This window comes from Uloborus diversus, chromosome 5, assembly GCF_026930045.1.
Source record: "Uloborus diversus isolate 005 chromosome 5, Udiv.v.3.1, whole genome shotgun sequence".
NCBI classification, from domain to species: domain Eukaryota; kingdom Metazoa; phylum Arthropoda; class Arachnida; order Araneae; family Uloboridae; genus Uloborus; species Uloborus diversus.
Window position 1 is genome coordinate 55,026,869 of NC_072735.1, and position 17,554 is coordinate 55,044,422.

General features: G+C 32.7%; 1 protein-coding gene across 1 annotated transcript in view; it reads right to left on the reverse strand.

Moving 5' to 3' along the window:
* Positions 1-588: 588 nt before the first annotated feature.
* LOC129222931 (putative transcription factor p65 homolog) overlaps positions 589-17,554 on the reverse strand; it is a 46,166-nt gene continuing 29,200 nt past the window's right edge. Inside the window, exons 7-10 of the mRNA XM_054857492.1 lie at positions 10,347-10,565; positions 4,224-4,286; positions 4,078-4,128; positions 589-1,541 (exon numbers count right to left, since the gene is read on the reverse strand). Coding sequence (XP_054713467.1) covers positions 700-1,541; positions 4,078-4,128; positions 4,224-4,286; positions 10,347-10,565 — 1,175 coding nt within the window. The 3' untranslated portion in view covers positions 589-699. The remainder of the gene's footprint in view (positions 1,542-4,077; positions 4,129-4,223; positions 4,287-10,346; positions 10,566-17,554) is intronic.

Here is a 17,554-nt window from a genome sequence, read left to right on the forward strand (position 1 = left end):
AAAAGGAAGCATTTGAATGGTATCAGAACAAGAATTTTAAACATTTTATTTCCATAAAACTTTTTGGAATTTGACAATTTTTTACCTTTTTTTCAAACTTTGTAGCTCGCTTCCCGGTAGCTAAACCTTCATATTTTTCAAAAATAATATTAGAAAGGAATTTCTAGGGGGCAAATACATTGCATCCTAATTGCCAAGTCAATATTTAAAAAAAAAATGACATACCCCATATACTTCCCCATCATGTTTAGAAAACTAATTAAAGCCCAGTTTTTTCTTTTCTTTTATAACTTAAACTTGAAGAAAAGCACAACTTTGTGTGAAAAGCAGAGCAAAACAAATACAAACGAGCAGCAGTAGAAAGAGCAAAGTTAAATTTGTTTATTTGTGTCAAACATAAAAATAATTTTTCCTCCGCCTCTATCTCGCGGAATTTCAATTCTGGTTAAGGTTTTTAAATTTAGACTTGTAAACTGAATAAAGCCGTGGAAAATGACTCCACAAGCCTCAGAAAGTAACTTAAACATCATATTCTTTATAAGAACGAAAGGAATGTGTTGTTTTTGGTAATAAAATGTAACGTAAGCATTTAAAAGCAAAATATTTACACTTTAATTATCTAAAAAACATTTACATCATTTGACAGGAAAAGCATTAATAATTAAGCTTCTGTTAAGGATTTGAACGTGAAGGCACGAATCATGATGACGGATACATACTTTCAGATATATTTTGGGGTATACCTTCAAGTTCCATCGACTCTTCTCTATTTACAAGAAAGAACGGTATACTCATGGTTAATGGAACACTCAAATTTCTTTCTTTTATGGCATCCATAGATGGGACGATAGTAGGTTCACACGATCTATGTTCAGTGCTTTGAAAATTAGAAGAAAACTCATTAGAATGACCAATTTGATTCCGGTAAAGATCATTGGAAGAATTTGGAACGTTTGGTTCCAGGTTTTCTGATGATTCTCTTTCATCAACAGTGATACCTGATAAATTATTTAAAGAAAATGGTACGTCTCGTTTCAGATTTTCCGTTGATTGTCTTTCATCAACAATGATATTTGAGAAATTATTTAAAGGAAATGGTACGTTTCGTTCCACATTTTTTGTTGATTGTCTTTCATCAACAATGATATTTGATAAGTTATTTAAAAAAGGAGGTACGTTTCGTTCCAGATTTTCTGTTGAGTGACTTTCATCAACAATGATATCGTCCGTACTTAAATTTTCGAAAAAGTTCAAAACATCTTCAGCGAGTTCATCAGTGTTTTGATTTTTCGTTGTAAACTGCTGCTGGTCTTCATTGGTAAACTCTAAATTTTTCTCTTCAGAAGAACTTTTATATGAGCTCTCCATCAGATTTAGTTCTTGTTTAATAGCTTTTAGTTGTTCTTGTAAGAAATTGTACCTATGCCACCAATCATGTAAATTTCCTCCTGTAGTGTTTAAGAATGCTTTTGGAACAGAGGAAGCATCTTCTGGTGACTTCTCGCGTAGTGATCCTGAAGAAGCACTGGGATCATTTTGCTCTGTGAACAAAAAATATTTTAAAACGGTTAAATATATGAGTACAGAAAATGTGAGGTGTAACAAACGTAATCAGAAAGCAATCTCGTGATAACTAAATGATTTTTTTTTATTCAAAAGCAATTAAAGCTGGAAACAAAAAGGGAATAAGAGCAAAAAAAGTTATTGAAAAGTAAGAAATAAATTTATGATGCACAGTTATGAATATCTCACGTTTCTGTTGAAATGTTTTAAAATTGTCAGTTTTAATGCGAAGTGCTTCTTTCGAAGTAAAAGAAATTATGAGCTTCAAGATATGCATTAAAAAAGAAATACGGAGGGAAGTCTGAAAATTTTGTATTTTGATTAGTGTCCATAAAAAGTATGTGCTTATATATTGGTCAGGAAACATATTGTATTTAATAACGAGTCAATTAGCCAGATATTTGATTGAGACAATCTCTTTGCATTACAGTAAAAGCCAGAACAATCATAATGAATTACAAACAACTTTTGTTTTTGAAAATAGAAGAGAGAACAGAAACAAATGAAAAGAAACACTTACGTAGGGGAGACTGGGGCTATTATGCGAAGGGGTAAGTGTGAGAATGCAGAATAACTTTCTCGTTTTTGGTTTGATTGTTCTGAATGACGTAACCACGTAGATGCCTCGCTACTGTCAGTGTATTTTCAGAGAAATCTGCCAAACCAAAAGTGTTGCACGAAAGAAAGTTGTTTTTTCGCAGTGCTAGGTAATTTTTTTCATCCCAAGTTATTTTCTTATAAAACACATAATAGTAGAGTAATTTACCGAAACTTATTAATATTGAATAGTCCATGCTTCTGCGCAACAAATGACGTCTTATTCGGATTATTTTATGAAACCATTTTTAAGCCAGTGTAACTTGATTTCAATACGGCGATTAGTAGGCGAACTTTTTTCGGGATAAGTGTGCGAATTCGCATATTTGCCCCAAGTTTAGTTTTTAAAGTCAAAACATTAAACAATTGAAATTTTAAATTCTGTAAAGTGTCAATTAAATGAAATAATCGCATTACTTACACTGTTCTTGAGCTTATCATTTCTTATAGACACGCTTATACAATTGTCAACACACGTGCTCCTCTTTCCGGAAATGAGAAAATACAAGGAAAAAAAACAACACCCGAAAAATTGCACCAGATGTAATGCTGCATGTATGGAGCGTCATTCCCTAGTGGGTAGATGACAGCTGAAATATTTCCAGATTTATTAAAGGATTTTGCTAAAAACAATAGATGTTCAAAGAAAAAACCTCTGATTCTCATAATAGACATTTACGACTCCCACGTCAATAGAATGGCTTGATTTTTGTAAAAAAAAATACTACACTGTTAAAAATAAAAATAACACTACTGTCTTTCCCACCACATTGTAGCCATAAGTTTCGTGCTCTTGATAAGAGTCAACATGGCCCATTGTAAAATTATGTTAATTTTGCCTGTGATTCTTGGATGGTGAATAATCCAAGAAAACTAATGACGATTTATGATGCACCAACGGTGGTAACAGTTGTTTTTCCACAAGAAGCAAGCCCCATAAATATTATGAATGGTATCCAAAGATCTGGTGTGTTCCCCTGCAATATAAACGTTTTTCAGGACTGTGACTTCATGCCAAATTATATCACTGATCGGCCAGACTCCGATGTCCTAGAGCAGATTCAGTTGCTACTTCATTCAATAATTCAGATTTAGAGTTTCTTACTAAAGATAGCGCTATGTCTCAGCTAACCCCACATACGTCTCTGACCATTACTCCAGATCATATACAACCTTATCCTAAAGCTGGAGAGGGCCAGATCAAAAAAAAAAAAAAAAGGATGGAAATAAAAGAGGTCTACAGCAATACTCTTTAATACTCCAGTCAAAAAGGCTCTTCAGGAGGAGAGAATCTTAGTAGAAAAACGCAAATCATCTATCACAATAAGTCCCCGAAACATACAAGAAATCTCTGAATCCAAGAAAAAAGGAATGTAAACCCAAAAGAGACATAAAAAGGAAGAACAGAGACAAATAAAATATTTTATTTCAAATAACGTTTGCATTTTTCAGCATTTACTTCTAAAATCAGTTACACATTTTATATGGTATATTATGCATAATTTTAAAGCAATTACAATACTAACTTGGATTTTTTTTTCATTCATTGATAAGCTTTACTTGCTTATTTAAAGCATCATTGAGACATTTTGTGATATTTTTTCTGTGTCTGATATGAGTTTTTCTCAATTCGCAAACTTACCCCATACGGCTCGCCAACTTACCCCGTGACGGGGCAAGTGTGCGAACTCTGCGAAGGTTCGCAAACAATTATGTAAAAAATAGACAAAGCATAGTAATGTCAAAACAAAAATATGATTTTATTGCTGATACCATACAGATCATCTAAACAGTAAAAGAAAAATTTTCTACTTTATTTACAACCTTAAAAAAATTAAAGTTTAAAAAGTTCGCCAACTATCCCAGGTTTCCCCTACATACTCTTACACAAATTGAAGTGTTTTAAAAAAGACAAACCTTGAAGAGAAAACTTTTCCATTGTTCTTGGAACAAAGAATGCATGGCCTTCTAAAATAAAATGCATTAGTTATTTTTATTTAAGGAAATGAAAATAAAGTTTCTTAAAAGTAATTAATGTATATAATTTTGGAAACATAACATACCGAAATCCCTTTGATAGAAAGGATCAAATTCAAAAGTAGAACTGAAGCTAGAAGACCTGGCCCCTGCAGAATCAAGGTATTGATAATGTATAGTAAAAATGCATAATATAAACTACAAAGGGCAATTTTGTTGTTAGGAAAAAGCATTACGTAGTCCCACCAGTAAAAACTAACGCACTCCAGTGTAAACTAGGGCACATGAAATGTAAGAAAAAATGTTTTTCAATAGTAGAAAATATGGAAACGATAAGCAAGAAGACATTTTTGCCTTATTTACTAAGAGTAAATATGATGGTATTTGCTGAAATTTTCAAAAAAAAAAAAAAGTTTATAAAATTATTACAGGAAAGCAGAATGTATATATTCATTTTCCTCATTGTTTAAACTAAAATTTTTCAAACGTAACGAAAAACAACATAGGTAATGCTTAAACAGAAATTTTTAGTTTTGAGATTGAAAATGGGACGAGTTTTTGAAGCCTTGAAACAACCGAAAGCTTCTATACAAATATATCAAATCCAATATTTGCAAATGCATTTCGACCTTTATTTAGAATGTGCCCAATCAGAACGGTTAGTAAAGGGAAAGTGCAAAATGTTAGAAATATTTGTGAAAAGTTAGATTTCAAGTTCATGAGTATTAATGATTTTGCTTACCTGTTTTGGTTTTGTTTTAGTTTACTTATGTATTGCAAAATTTTGCTTCAATATTCATTTACATGTAACGTTATTGAAACATATCATTTCACTGTATATTTAAAAAAAGAATTCCTGACACACAAGTATGTCACTTGTCACATACACAGAGGTACACACAAGGGGAGGGTCCAAGGGGTCCGGACCCCTCCAATTGCAACTGAGTTTTTTTAATTGACTATAATCTTTTGTATGTTGTACATAAAATAATTCCAAGCAAAGGTAACAATAATTTCAGATTTAATAAATGAAAAAGTGTAATTTATTTTCTCTCTTACTTCCCTTACAAAATCGAATTGTATGTGAACATAACGTGTTCTAGATTGATCACTTTGCTTCCTTGTTTTTGCTACTAACTATGAGAAAAGTTAATACATTCATTCTTGTGCTTTCTGATACTTTTTTAGTATTTTTTCATTCATAAATTAATTTTATCAGCTAATCACAAGTAATTATTCAAACACTTTTTTAAAATGTTTTTTTGTTCCCGACAAACGATAAAACCTTGCCTCGTGTTCAATCTTCGAGTTGAACCGAACCATTGCTTCGGTCACTCGTCTGGTCTGCTAATTCTATATTAGCTATACCAGTTTGTTTCGCACTCTTGGCTTTCTTAAGAGGTTTTCCATCTCCAGCTCAGTCACTTTCCTATGCCTGGCTGATGAGTGCTAATAAGCACGAAACTGTAGTCCTCGGCTGGAAATGACTGAGCTGGCGGTGTATTTCACAAAAGAATATGTTTGGATGCGTGTTCGAGTAGGAGATGAGAATAGTGTGGACCTTCGATCCTGGACCCCCCCCCCCTTGAGAAATTCTTGTGTGCGCCATTGCACATACATAAACAAAATAATAATTAGGCAAACACAATATATTATATCGCAATTATTTTTTAAATTTTATTTTTTACTTTTTTTTTTTATTTCACGAGTAGTTCAGAAAGTTTGAAATAAAATTTATTACAAAACTTGCAGTAAAGTTAAACTACATTCCCGGTACTTTTGAAAACATTTAATTCGTGTGTGTGACGGGTTTTGGAGGAAGTCAACTTTTCAAATTATTTACTTAAATTTTGAAATTACATCATTATTTTTTATCAATAAAAACCTTTTCGTTTTATTTGAAATTTGAATCCTTGGAAAAATATTGTTTTCATTTTCCTGAAAAGTATCTTTTTTTTTTCCTTTTTTTTAAAACTCTCCCATTAATTCACAAAGCATCTGAAAAAATACACTATATTACCAAGGTATGAACGTATGCTCCAGCTGTCATTTACAATAATAAGTAGACCACTCATGCATTTAGGGGACCAGCAACAAATTGAGAAAACGAAAAAGGGTTTTGGATCATGCTTCATCGCAAATAGCTGGGTAATTAAATCGTAAATATGCAACAATTTTCAGAAATAAATTTACAAACTATGTAGAATTTTGTTTGATACTAGTTTGATTATAGTTTTGTGAAAGTCTTACTTTTATCCATGAAATTGTCAGCATTTCTTTCAAAAATATAAATTTTATTAACATGCAAAAGAAACGTAATAAAAAAATACAAATTAAAATATTTAAAATTTGATGAAATATGAACGTTTAAATAAATTTATTTTGCACTGCGCTTAAGCGAAAGATAGCAAGTAATAATCTTCAAAATTTAAAACCGAAGTATGTCCCCCCATTTATAATAAATTCGCAAGTTTGAAACACTTGCCTGCAATGGTTCAGTATGATTCATGACAAAAACAGATCATTTACGAACGATCCCTCACGCTTATCCAAGAATAATCGAAATTCGGCTCATTAGATCGCTGATATCATTCTAAGCTTTTAAGAAATTGAACTGGTATTTTATTCAAGAATTTATTTTAGAAATGCTTATTTCTTCGTGAACATAAGTGATACTTCCACGAAAATATAAAAATTAGTTCCTCATAATTCGTAAACTTATTTATGAAATTTGCAGCTCATTCATAGCTAATTAAGATGAAGGATGATCAAAACCCTTTTTCGTTTTCCGAATTTGTTGCTTGTCCCCTAAATGCATGAAGGATTTACTTTTTATTGGAAAATGTCAGCTGGAGCATACCTTTTATGTGACAAAAGTTACAGAACAATTGGCTCCTTATTTCTCAAGAAATCCGTAAAATAGTGAATTTTTGAAAGTTTCCCAATATTTTTGGTGGTTTAAGGTGTGCAAGTTATAACATCTTATATAATTAAAAATTGAGCGTATGTATCTATATGTATGTACCTATGTATCTATGTATGTATCTATGTCTTACTTACTTCTCCCGAATGTCAGTGAACTGACCATCGAACCAATTGTCGATAGATTCGTAATTTTCCCGTCTTTATGTTTGCCATTTAACATATCTTCCGATAATAATTAGCGGAGATATCGATTCAAAACTATTAATTATAATGCGTAGAACTTCGACATAAAATCCCTACTTTTCGAAATCTTTCCTCCATACAAATTATTATTCAGTGCTTCATCTCAACTTTCCGTAATCATTTTTATTAAAATCTGAAGAGGGAAAAAAGTCATTGAGAAGAAAGATCTGTTGCCATTTTTGTTTCTCGAATATGAATAAGTAAAATTCTGGTTTTTGTTTTGAGGCTTTTCCTATAACACTGAAAAACAAATGTTAACGACTTTTCTGTTCCTCAATGTTCTTTGGGCGTTTCTTATAGATTTCAAGGTGCTGAAAAAGAATATGTTTGCAAAAATTTTCTATCACACCCTCCAATTTTAAGAAATTTTATTTATACATTTTGGATTATATAGCCTATCTTATAGCAGTTTTAAAATTACTACGTTTTTTTTAGATGCATTTGATGCATAGACTCATATTTTTTACTCATTAGAGCAATAAAGTATGTAACAAGAGAGTAGAAACCGAATTCACTTTGATTAGTTTTATGTTTTTGCGACCTTGAGCAGATGTTGCTAGGCGTTCCATATCATTTCGGTTTCACGTAAAATCACGGTTGAAAGTTGAAGTTGTCTTTCGGCACGTGGAAAAACCCTACGATCGATTCCCATAACTTAATTTTGGATATTAAAAGAATCTTATGAAAATATGTAGATATTGCTTCCTGAAATTGACAACTCACATCATAATTGGAGCAAATGTAAAGTTTTAAAAGTAATTGCCGTTCTCATTGGTCTGCAAATCGATTATACAAAATACTGCTTTTTTTGTACAAGTGGGACAGCAGGGCAGAACATGAACATCAAAAAGAAATGAGCAGAGTGGAAACAATATATTGCAGGTAAAAAAAGAAAAAATTCAAAACGTTGCTCTAATTTTTGTTAACAAATCTCTCACTTTCACACATAAAGTTGGAATTAATGAAGAATTTCGTTAAAGCAATGGATGAAAAAGGGTTTAGTTTTCAATATTTGCAGGAACAGTTCCCTTCACTCGCTAATGCAAAAATTAAGGAGGTATTTTCATTGACCAACAAATAAGAACTCTTATGAAGGACCAAAATTTTGAAGCTAGTTTAAGTGATTAAGGAAAAACAGCATGGCTTGATTTTTAAAATGTTGTGACACAATTCTTAGGAAATAATAGAAGTCCTAACTATGAAAAACTAACAAATGACATGTTAAAAAGTTACGAAAAATTAGGATGTGTTATGTCATTGAAAATTTAGTTTTTGGCATCTCACCTATTTTTTACTTCCTTTTACAAAAAAGGAAGTATTGTATTCGCGAAAAAATTTTCACTCAAAAATCGACCTTAATTTCCATTTTACTCACCCCCGAATGAATATTGAGTTTTTTTTTCGACTTGATCAGACGTGGATAAGTGCCTAAGAACGTATAGACACGCGAACTATCCGTAATGACGATTCCCGAGTTGATTACAACGATTTTTCTCGTGACGTCTGTATGTACGTATGTATGTATGTGCGTATGTATGACGCATAACTCAAGAACGGTAAGTCCTAGAAAGTTGAAATTTAGTACGTAGACTCCTAGTGGGATCTAGTTGTGCACCTCTCCTTTTGGTTGCATTTGGGTGTTTCTAAAGGGGTCTTTTGTCCCTTTTTGGGGGGAAATCATTGTTAATTTCGATGTAAACTCAAGTGGTGTTACAATTTGGCGGACACTTGGCGATATATCGCCGTTTTGGTCGCCAAGTTTGTCGCCCTTGGCGACAAATTAGGCGATTTCCTTCACTTATTTTTTTAAATCTCTTTCAATTTGGCCACTGTTGGGGATATTTAAAGAGTAAACTATTGAATCACATTAAAATTGCCAGTAATAGGGAAATGACATTAAATTGGAGTAAAAGGAAGTCATGTGATGCACACATCAGCTCGTTTTCCCTGAAAGTATGGGAGCTGTGAGTAACGAGCATGGGAAGCGCTTCCACCAGAATATTTCTGCAGTTGAAAAGCGATGTGAAAGACAGTTCACTCCTAATATGCTCGGGATTACTGTTGGGATTTTATTAGAGAAGTTTGTGATAGTGTCTATAAGAGAGCATCCGCAGTTATGGTATTTACAGCTACATAAAGTTTGAAATTTAAGAATTTTTTTACAAGTATTATATTTTTCTTTTCTTAAAACAGATCTTTCATTCTTCTGAATCTTTTTAAACAACATACATTTATTGTGTTTTATATTAGTTTTAAGCTATGTAATTGTTTATATAAAATGGTAAATGACAAAAATATTGTACATTTGTTGAATAAATATCATTAAATTAAGATTTTAAAGATTTTGGATTTTTCCAAAATCTGTGGATTATGGAATATTTTTATTGTAATATTCTTTTTCAACATCCCCTAAAATATAAAAGTCACCACTTACTTATTGAGAAACAGAAACTTTGTTAACCCGTGTAATCGGAGGAATTTAAAATGCCTGATTGTTGAATACGCGTCACTTGGCATAACTTTTAATTTCGAGGTTGACCGTGCAAAGCCGGGCGACGCAGCTAGTTTCCTTATTAATTTGTGACATTTTAAACAAAATATTCTGAGTTGGTATTACAAGGTCGTCAAATCAGGGTTATCAAGGTTAATCAAATCAGGTCGAGGCGTTTTATACCTTTCTAATTTATTTTCAGAGCAGATTTTCTTTTCTAATCCGACTTTAAGTGACATTCATGAAAAACTATCATGCGACCAAACATTACAGAAGCTTCTTAATTAAAAAAAAAAAACCCGTGAAAGTACGGAAAGAAGTTCACCTGCCATTTGTACTGGTAGATTTTTAATTTTGCCACTTACATCCCTTTGCTTCTCATTGTCTCAATTGTACTACTCAAAAGATAAACATAATTAAATGAAACTCTGAAAATGATACTTAAAAAGCTCTTTCAAAGATGACAAAATTTAATCTCCAAAATTGATCTTAACGGGAAAAAAACCTGAAGTCAATAACTTTCATATAAACGTAATCGGATGATACGTACCTCTTCGTGCAATGTATCTGAACGGCCTTTTTTCGCCGACAATGTCTTCTACTGGATTTCTCAAGTGCACAAAAACATCCACCGTCTTTGTTGCATCAGGTCTAAAGTAAGGTGGAACGTTGCACATAACTGCGACTTTTTTATAAATGCATTTCACTGTTGCTTGTTTTGCCCAAGTTATTTGTGATTGACACTCTTCAAAAAACCACACTTCAGCTCCTGACGAAAAGAAAAACCATATTACTAAATGACTACTTTTTTCAGTCTGCAAAATATTTGATTAAGAAGATTACTGAAATAATTTTGCTTTTTGCGAGTAAAAGTAGAAAAGAAAAATGTTTGGTCATAGTTTTAAATTTTATTTTATTAATTGTTGTAATTTTGTGTAAACTGTTGTGATATATTCCCTAATGAGTCATTCCATGTCAAGTGACATAGTGGTCCCCACTAGGGGCGGATTCAGGGGAGGGTCAAAGGGTCCGATGACCGCCCTGTGAGAAGAATTTTACTATGTGATTACTATTACTTCAATTTTTTTAAATTCGGAAAATGTAGTGGAATAAGCTTTTTTTTTTTTTTTTTGCTTGGTTCTGTAAGGAATTTCTTCTTAGCGCGTCGAAACTCAAAGGATTGACTGGGTTCATTTACTGGGCTGTTGCTATTTTGAGATTTTTGTTCCTTTTCAAAATAACAATTTCAAAAGAGTTAAACGTTTTTTCAGAGCACCTTATCACCTCAAACCAATGTGTGTATTTGTGTATTGCTTATGCTTTTCCAACTATTTTATAACTGTAATCTCATCTATTCAAAGCTTACGGTAATGTGACCAGCCTGTCTGTCGAACGTTATACAGTGTTGCCAGATTGGGGGAAATTTCCCCATTTTGGGGAAATCTGGTGATCTCTGGGGAAATTTTGGGGAAATGAGTTTTGAGGGGAATTCTTTGTGGAAAAATTTTTTTCTTGGGGAAAACCTGGAGAAAGAAAAACCTCGGGGGAAAAAGAATTTTTTTCGTATTGAGATTCACGACAAGAAATAGTAGTTACATTGTATCAAACAGCGTTGGTTTAGCTTTAAACAACTTTATGAAATTCGCATTTCGCATTATGTGGAATATTACGCTACGGAATTCGCATTAATGTTCTGGGTAAGCAACTAATTGATACGTGAAACAGGTAACAATAAGTTTGATGAAGAATGTTCTTGGATAAATATGTACAAAAATCAAAGTTTAAATGTAGATACAGAAGCTGTGGAAAAACTTTTATGTTTTTCAAAATGGCAACAGTATTAGCCAAGCAGTTTGGTGTATATATACTCAGTGAATTCATGTTCAAGTGCTTATGTTGCTTATGTTAGTTCTGTTATGATTTTAATTTATGTTCGTTCATTTAGTTCATAATTTTTCTTCAATAAAATGTTTTAAGTTAATTGGTTTCATGTATCTGTTATAACCGCGTGGCAGAAGAGAGTTTGAAGTTGTTTCGCGACATCAATTTTTGGTGCATCAGGCCGCGAAGTCGTGAAAGGTGGAAATTGTGAGAGTTGTGTTTGAAGTTGCTTGTGGAAGTTGTTGGAAATTTTGTGGCACGTGCAAAGGTTGTGAGTGGTTTTTCATTTCTATTTTGACTGAAGTTTGTGTTATTTCTACTGTGTTGTTGTGAACTGAACTGTTGTTGAATAGTAGGAAATTTGGCTCGTGATTTGAGAATTATAGAAATTGTGCTTTTATATACGTTAGTTGGTAATTGAAGTAAATAAGGATTGAAATGGCAGATATTGAAAAGTTAAAAGTTAAAAGAGCAGCTATTAGAATGACGACAACTAAACTAATTAAAAAAATAGATGACTTTTTGGTGAAGATTGAAACTTGCAGCGAGGATAATGATACTAAGTCGAGTATTTTGAAAGAGTTTCATGAGCAATTACTTGAGAAAGAAAAAAGTCTGAAATTAGTGAATTTGGATATTGAAGCGTATTTACCGCTAGATGAAATTGAAAAGGATTGTACTATTTCCGAAGAATATTCGGAAAATATAGTACTTTGGAAACAACGAATAAAAAATAAAATAGAACTTTTAGAGACTAAAACTAACAATTCCAGTTCAGTTAATTCCTCAGAATTAAATGTTCAGAATGTTAGGACTGTAAAATTGCCTCGATTAAACATTAAAACCTACTATGGGGATCCAGTGGGATATTTGGAGTTTATGAATCAGTTTAATAATGCAATTGATAAAAATACAAATTTAAGCAAAATTGACAAGTTTAATTATTTAAAGACATTTTTGGGAGGTGCTGCAGCAAATTGCATTAAAGGTTTTACTTTATCAGAAGAAAATTACGATTCGGCTATTGAATTACTAAAAAAGCGTTTTGGTAATACGCATACTTTGATTCAGTTACACATGAATAATTTATTGAAAATTCCTGCTGTATATAATTCAAGGGATTTAAATAGGTTGCGAATTTTTTTTGATAAAGTGGAAGTTCAAATTAGGAATTTGAAAAGTTTAGGCATTGAAATAGATTCATACTGTAATTTGTTAACACCAATCATACTTGATCGAGTTCCTAGAGATCTTGTTTTGGAATTCAATAGAAAATATTCGGAAGGGTATAAATTTCAGGACGTTCTTACTTTCTTAGAAAGTGAAATTCAATCGCGTGAACGTGCATTACTTGTGCAATTAAGGTCGGAATCGTTTAAATCTGGTTCAGAAAATTCGAATAAGAATGATTGTAAAAATGGGTCAAGTAACAGTAAGAGTTATAAAAACTATGCTGCAACAGCAAACTATGTGGCTAGTACAAAAAAGCATTGTGTATTTTGTAATAGTCCAGATCATGAGTTTTGTGAGTATAAAACTATCGAAGATCGTAGAAATAAGTTAAAAAATGAAAACCGTTGCTTTAAATGTTTCTCGAAAAATCATTATAGTCGCATGTGCAGGTTAAAAGTTGAATGCAAATTTTGTAAAAGTAAATTTCACAGTTACGTTTTATGTGAAAATGCTAAGAATAAACCTTTAAGTAATGACAAAGTTAATGAACAAAATAACTCTGTTGTGACGCAATGTAATTCGTCGGCTTTAAAATCAAATATTTTATTGCTTACATGTTCAGTGATTGCAAGTGCAGGTAAAGATTCAAATTCTGTAGAAATTGCTCGAGTACTTTTAGATAACGGTTCTGAAAGATCTTGGATCACAAAATCTTTAGCAAGTCGTTTAAAATTAAATATAGTTAGAAGGGAAAGGCTTTCAGTTTATTCTTTCGGTTCGGTAAAAACATCGGAAAGAATTTATGAGGTTGCAAAACTTAAACTATCAAATAGAAATAATTCTGAATCATCAATTGAAATTGAAGTTTTAGTAACGCAAACAATAACTTCAGCATCCTTAGCAGTACCTAATGTCAACGTTCAAAATGCATTGCAGCAGAAAGGCTTGTTCCTTGCAGATATGTGTAATAGTGAAAATGAAATTGAAGTGTTAATTGGAGGGGATGTGTTTTGGGGTATAATTTGCGATTCAAAAGTGTTCAAAATAAATGAAACATTAAGTTGCGTACCAACGATGTTTGGGTTAGCTATTCAGGGGGTCCAACAAAATTGCAATTCAAGCTTCGTAGGAGTTTTGGCTACGGATTGCGTAATTGCAAAGGATGTTCAGGTTCTTTGGAATCTTGATGTTTTAGGTATCACAGATAAGGAAGAATTAACTTCAGCAGATAAGCGTATAATAGATAGATTTCAATCAAATTTAAAATTCATTCAGGGTAGATATGAAACACGATTGCTATGGAAATTTTCCCCGATTGAGTTAGGGAATAACTTTTGTAATGCAAAGAAAAGATTTGATGAATTGCAAACAATTCTTCGGAAGGATGAATGGTTGGCTAAAGAATATAATAAAATTATTGAGGAACAAGAACGGCTAGGTATAGTTCAGGAATGTATTAGAACTGAAAACGAATACTTTATGCCACATCGTCCTGTTGTTAGGATTGATAAGGATACGACTAAAGTGAGACTCGTTTTTAATTGTAGTTCAAAATTAAAGCAAAATATTTCGTTAAATGATGCGTTAGAATGTGGTCCAAATTTAAACGCTAACATTCTTGATATTATGTTAAACTTTAGGAAGTTTAAAATTGCATTCAATGCAGACATTGAAAAGGCTTTCCTTATGATTAGTATTGCAAAAAATGATCGTAACTATTTGAAATTTATTTGGGCTTCAAATAACTCTGAGGGATATAAAATTATGCAAATGAATCGATTACCATTCGGTTGTACAATGTCAAATTTTGTTCTCAGTGCTACAATTAAAACTCACATGAAAAAATATGAAGATAATAGGCGTACAACTGTTGAAATGTTGAAAAGTTCATTGTACGTCGATGATTTGTATTTTGGAGCTGAAAGCGTGGAAGAAGCATTTCAGTTGTCGTCTGATGCCGTATCAGTTTTGAAAGATGGGGGTTTCAACTTAAGAAAGCTCAGATCTAATTCAGTTGAATTGGAATCTTTATGGGTTGACCAGGGTCTGAGTACTAGTGAGTGCTTGGAAAATTGTCAGTTAAAAGTGTTGGGGTTGAATTGGAATACTAAGGAGGACAGTTTGTCATTAGATGTAAAATCTTTGTTGAGTAATTTATCTTCGTTGAAAAATACTAAGCGTTGTGTGCTGCAGACAGCCGCAATGATAGTTGATCCAATGGGTTTTTTGTCTCCTTTTGTTGTAAGAATTAGATGTTTAATGCAAGATATTTGGAAAATAGGTGCAGATTGGGATGATGAATTGCCAGAGAATTTGACTTTGAAGTGGAGGAAGTGGTATGGGGAGATTAAAGATTTAGATTCATTAACAGTAGAAAGATACTTCTTTTTAAATGTGAGTGACCTTAGGGATTCTGTTGAAATACACATATTTTCGGACGCGTCATTAGTAGCTTATGGTGCGGTTGCATACTTTAGGTATAGTAATAAGAAGGGTGAAGTTTCGACGTCCTTTATAATGTCAAAAGTCAGAGTGGCACCGTTGAAAAAATTAACGCTTCCGAGACTGGAATTGTTAGGAGTGTTAGTGGCTGCAAAATTGTGCAAATATTTGTCTGGTTTATTTAATAATTTGTCTGATAGAGTAATATTATGGACGGATTCAGAAATCTGTTTGTGTTGGATTAGAGGTTCATTTAGGGAGTGGAAACAATTTGTTGCAAATCGTATTTGTCTTATTCAAGATTTGACTTCGCCTAGTATGTGGAAATTTTGTCCAGGTTTAATGAATCCATCAGATAAACTGACAAGAGGTGAATCATTGAGTTTGTTGAAAAATGACAGCGTGTGGTGGTGCGGCCCAAAGTGGTTGACTAGTCCTAGAGATGAGTGGCCGTTGCAGAAACAATACTGTTCGAATGACGCGGCGAAAGTTGAACTTTTGAAAGTTAGTGTTAACACGGTTGTTTCATCGTACAGTCCTGTATTAAAAGTTAACGACTTTAGTAATTTCAAAAAATTACTGAGAGTGACTGCATGGGTGTTGAGATTTATTTCGAAGTCCAGAAAATTATCAATTGAAAAGGGTCCACTGAGTGCTATAGAATTACAAGAAGCTGAAGCGATGTGGATAAAAACTGTGCAGTGGGAAGTGTTCCGCGAGGAAATTCAAAGGCTTCAAAAGAATCAGCAGATTAGTAAATCTTCTAAGATTTTTTCCTTATCTCCATATCTGGACGAGACTGGTGTTCTTAGGGTACGAGGACGTCTAAAAGAGGCTCCATTGACTGAAAATGAAAAACATCCAGTTTTACTTCCGAAATCGAAATTTGCGGAATTGGTGATTTTTTATGAACATCTTCGTGTCTTTCATTCGGGTGTATCATCAACTTTAGCTCAAGTGCGTAAGAAATTCTGGATACCGAAAGGAAGACAGACCGTGAAAAGAGTTATTTCTACTTGTTCAATCTGCAAAAAATATTCGTTAAAACCAGCTAAGCAGTTAACTGGTCAACTACCCTTGGAACGTATTGCTGAAAGTCCACCGTTTACTAATGTGGGAACTGACTTTAGTGGTGCAATAACTGTTAAATCTAAATTAACCAGTTGTGAGAAAGTGTACATTGTATTATTTACATGTGCCGTAACTAGAGCGGTTCATATTGAAGTAGTGCAAGATATGTCCGTAAAAAGTTTTATATTCGCTTTGAGACGTTTCCTAGCAAGAAGAGGAAATACAAAAATAATATTTTCTGATAATGCAAAGACTTTCCGTTCATCTTGTGAAATACTGAAATCTTTTCGTAAAATAATAAAGCATCCAGAGCTGCAAAATTTTGTAGCGTCGGAAAACATCATTTGGAAATTTATTCCAGAACGTTCTCCATGGTGGGGAGGTTTCTGGGAACGATTGATGAAAAGTATTAAAGACCCGCTGAGAAAAATACTCGGTAGAGCTCTATTGACATTAGAAGAGCTTGATACCATCCTTACAGAAATTGAGTTTATTTTGAATAATAGACCAATTACCTATGAGTTCAATGATTTAAATGAACCAATTGCATTAACACCTTCATGTTTTTTATTTCCAGGAAAGGACAAGATTAACTTTCCAAATTATTTCCTTGAGGTATTTGACAAAAACTCTAACCAAAAGACTTTACAGAAACGTAAATTGTTCCAGACTCGTTTAATCAAGCAAATTTGGTCTCAATGGAAAGAACAGTATTTATTGCAATTGAGAAGTGCTCATAATTTTTTAGATCCTCACTCCCAACAGAACTTAAAAATTGGAGATGTAGTGCTTGTTGAAGGACCTTTGAAAAATAAGTTACTGTGGGACATGGGTGTGATCGATAAAGTTCTCATAGGAAGAGATGGCAATGTACGTGCATGCATAGTCCGCACGTCTAAAGGTTGCTTAAGAAGAGCAATTCAACTACTCTATCCATTCGAAGTGACTGTTTTGTAATGAAATGTATTGTTTATTGAATGTTTAAATTAGTTTAATTTCAGACTGAAGTATGTTGATTGTTAATTTAAGTGATGATTGAAATGTCTAATTTAGTTTAAATTGATAGATCTGTTTAATTTATAGTAAGTTTTAGTGTACTCATTAAAGAGTACAGGTGGGGAGTATGTGGAAAAACTTTTATGTTTTTCAAAATGGCAACAGTATTAGCCAAGCAGTTTGGTGTATATATAC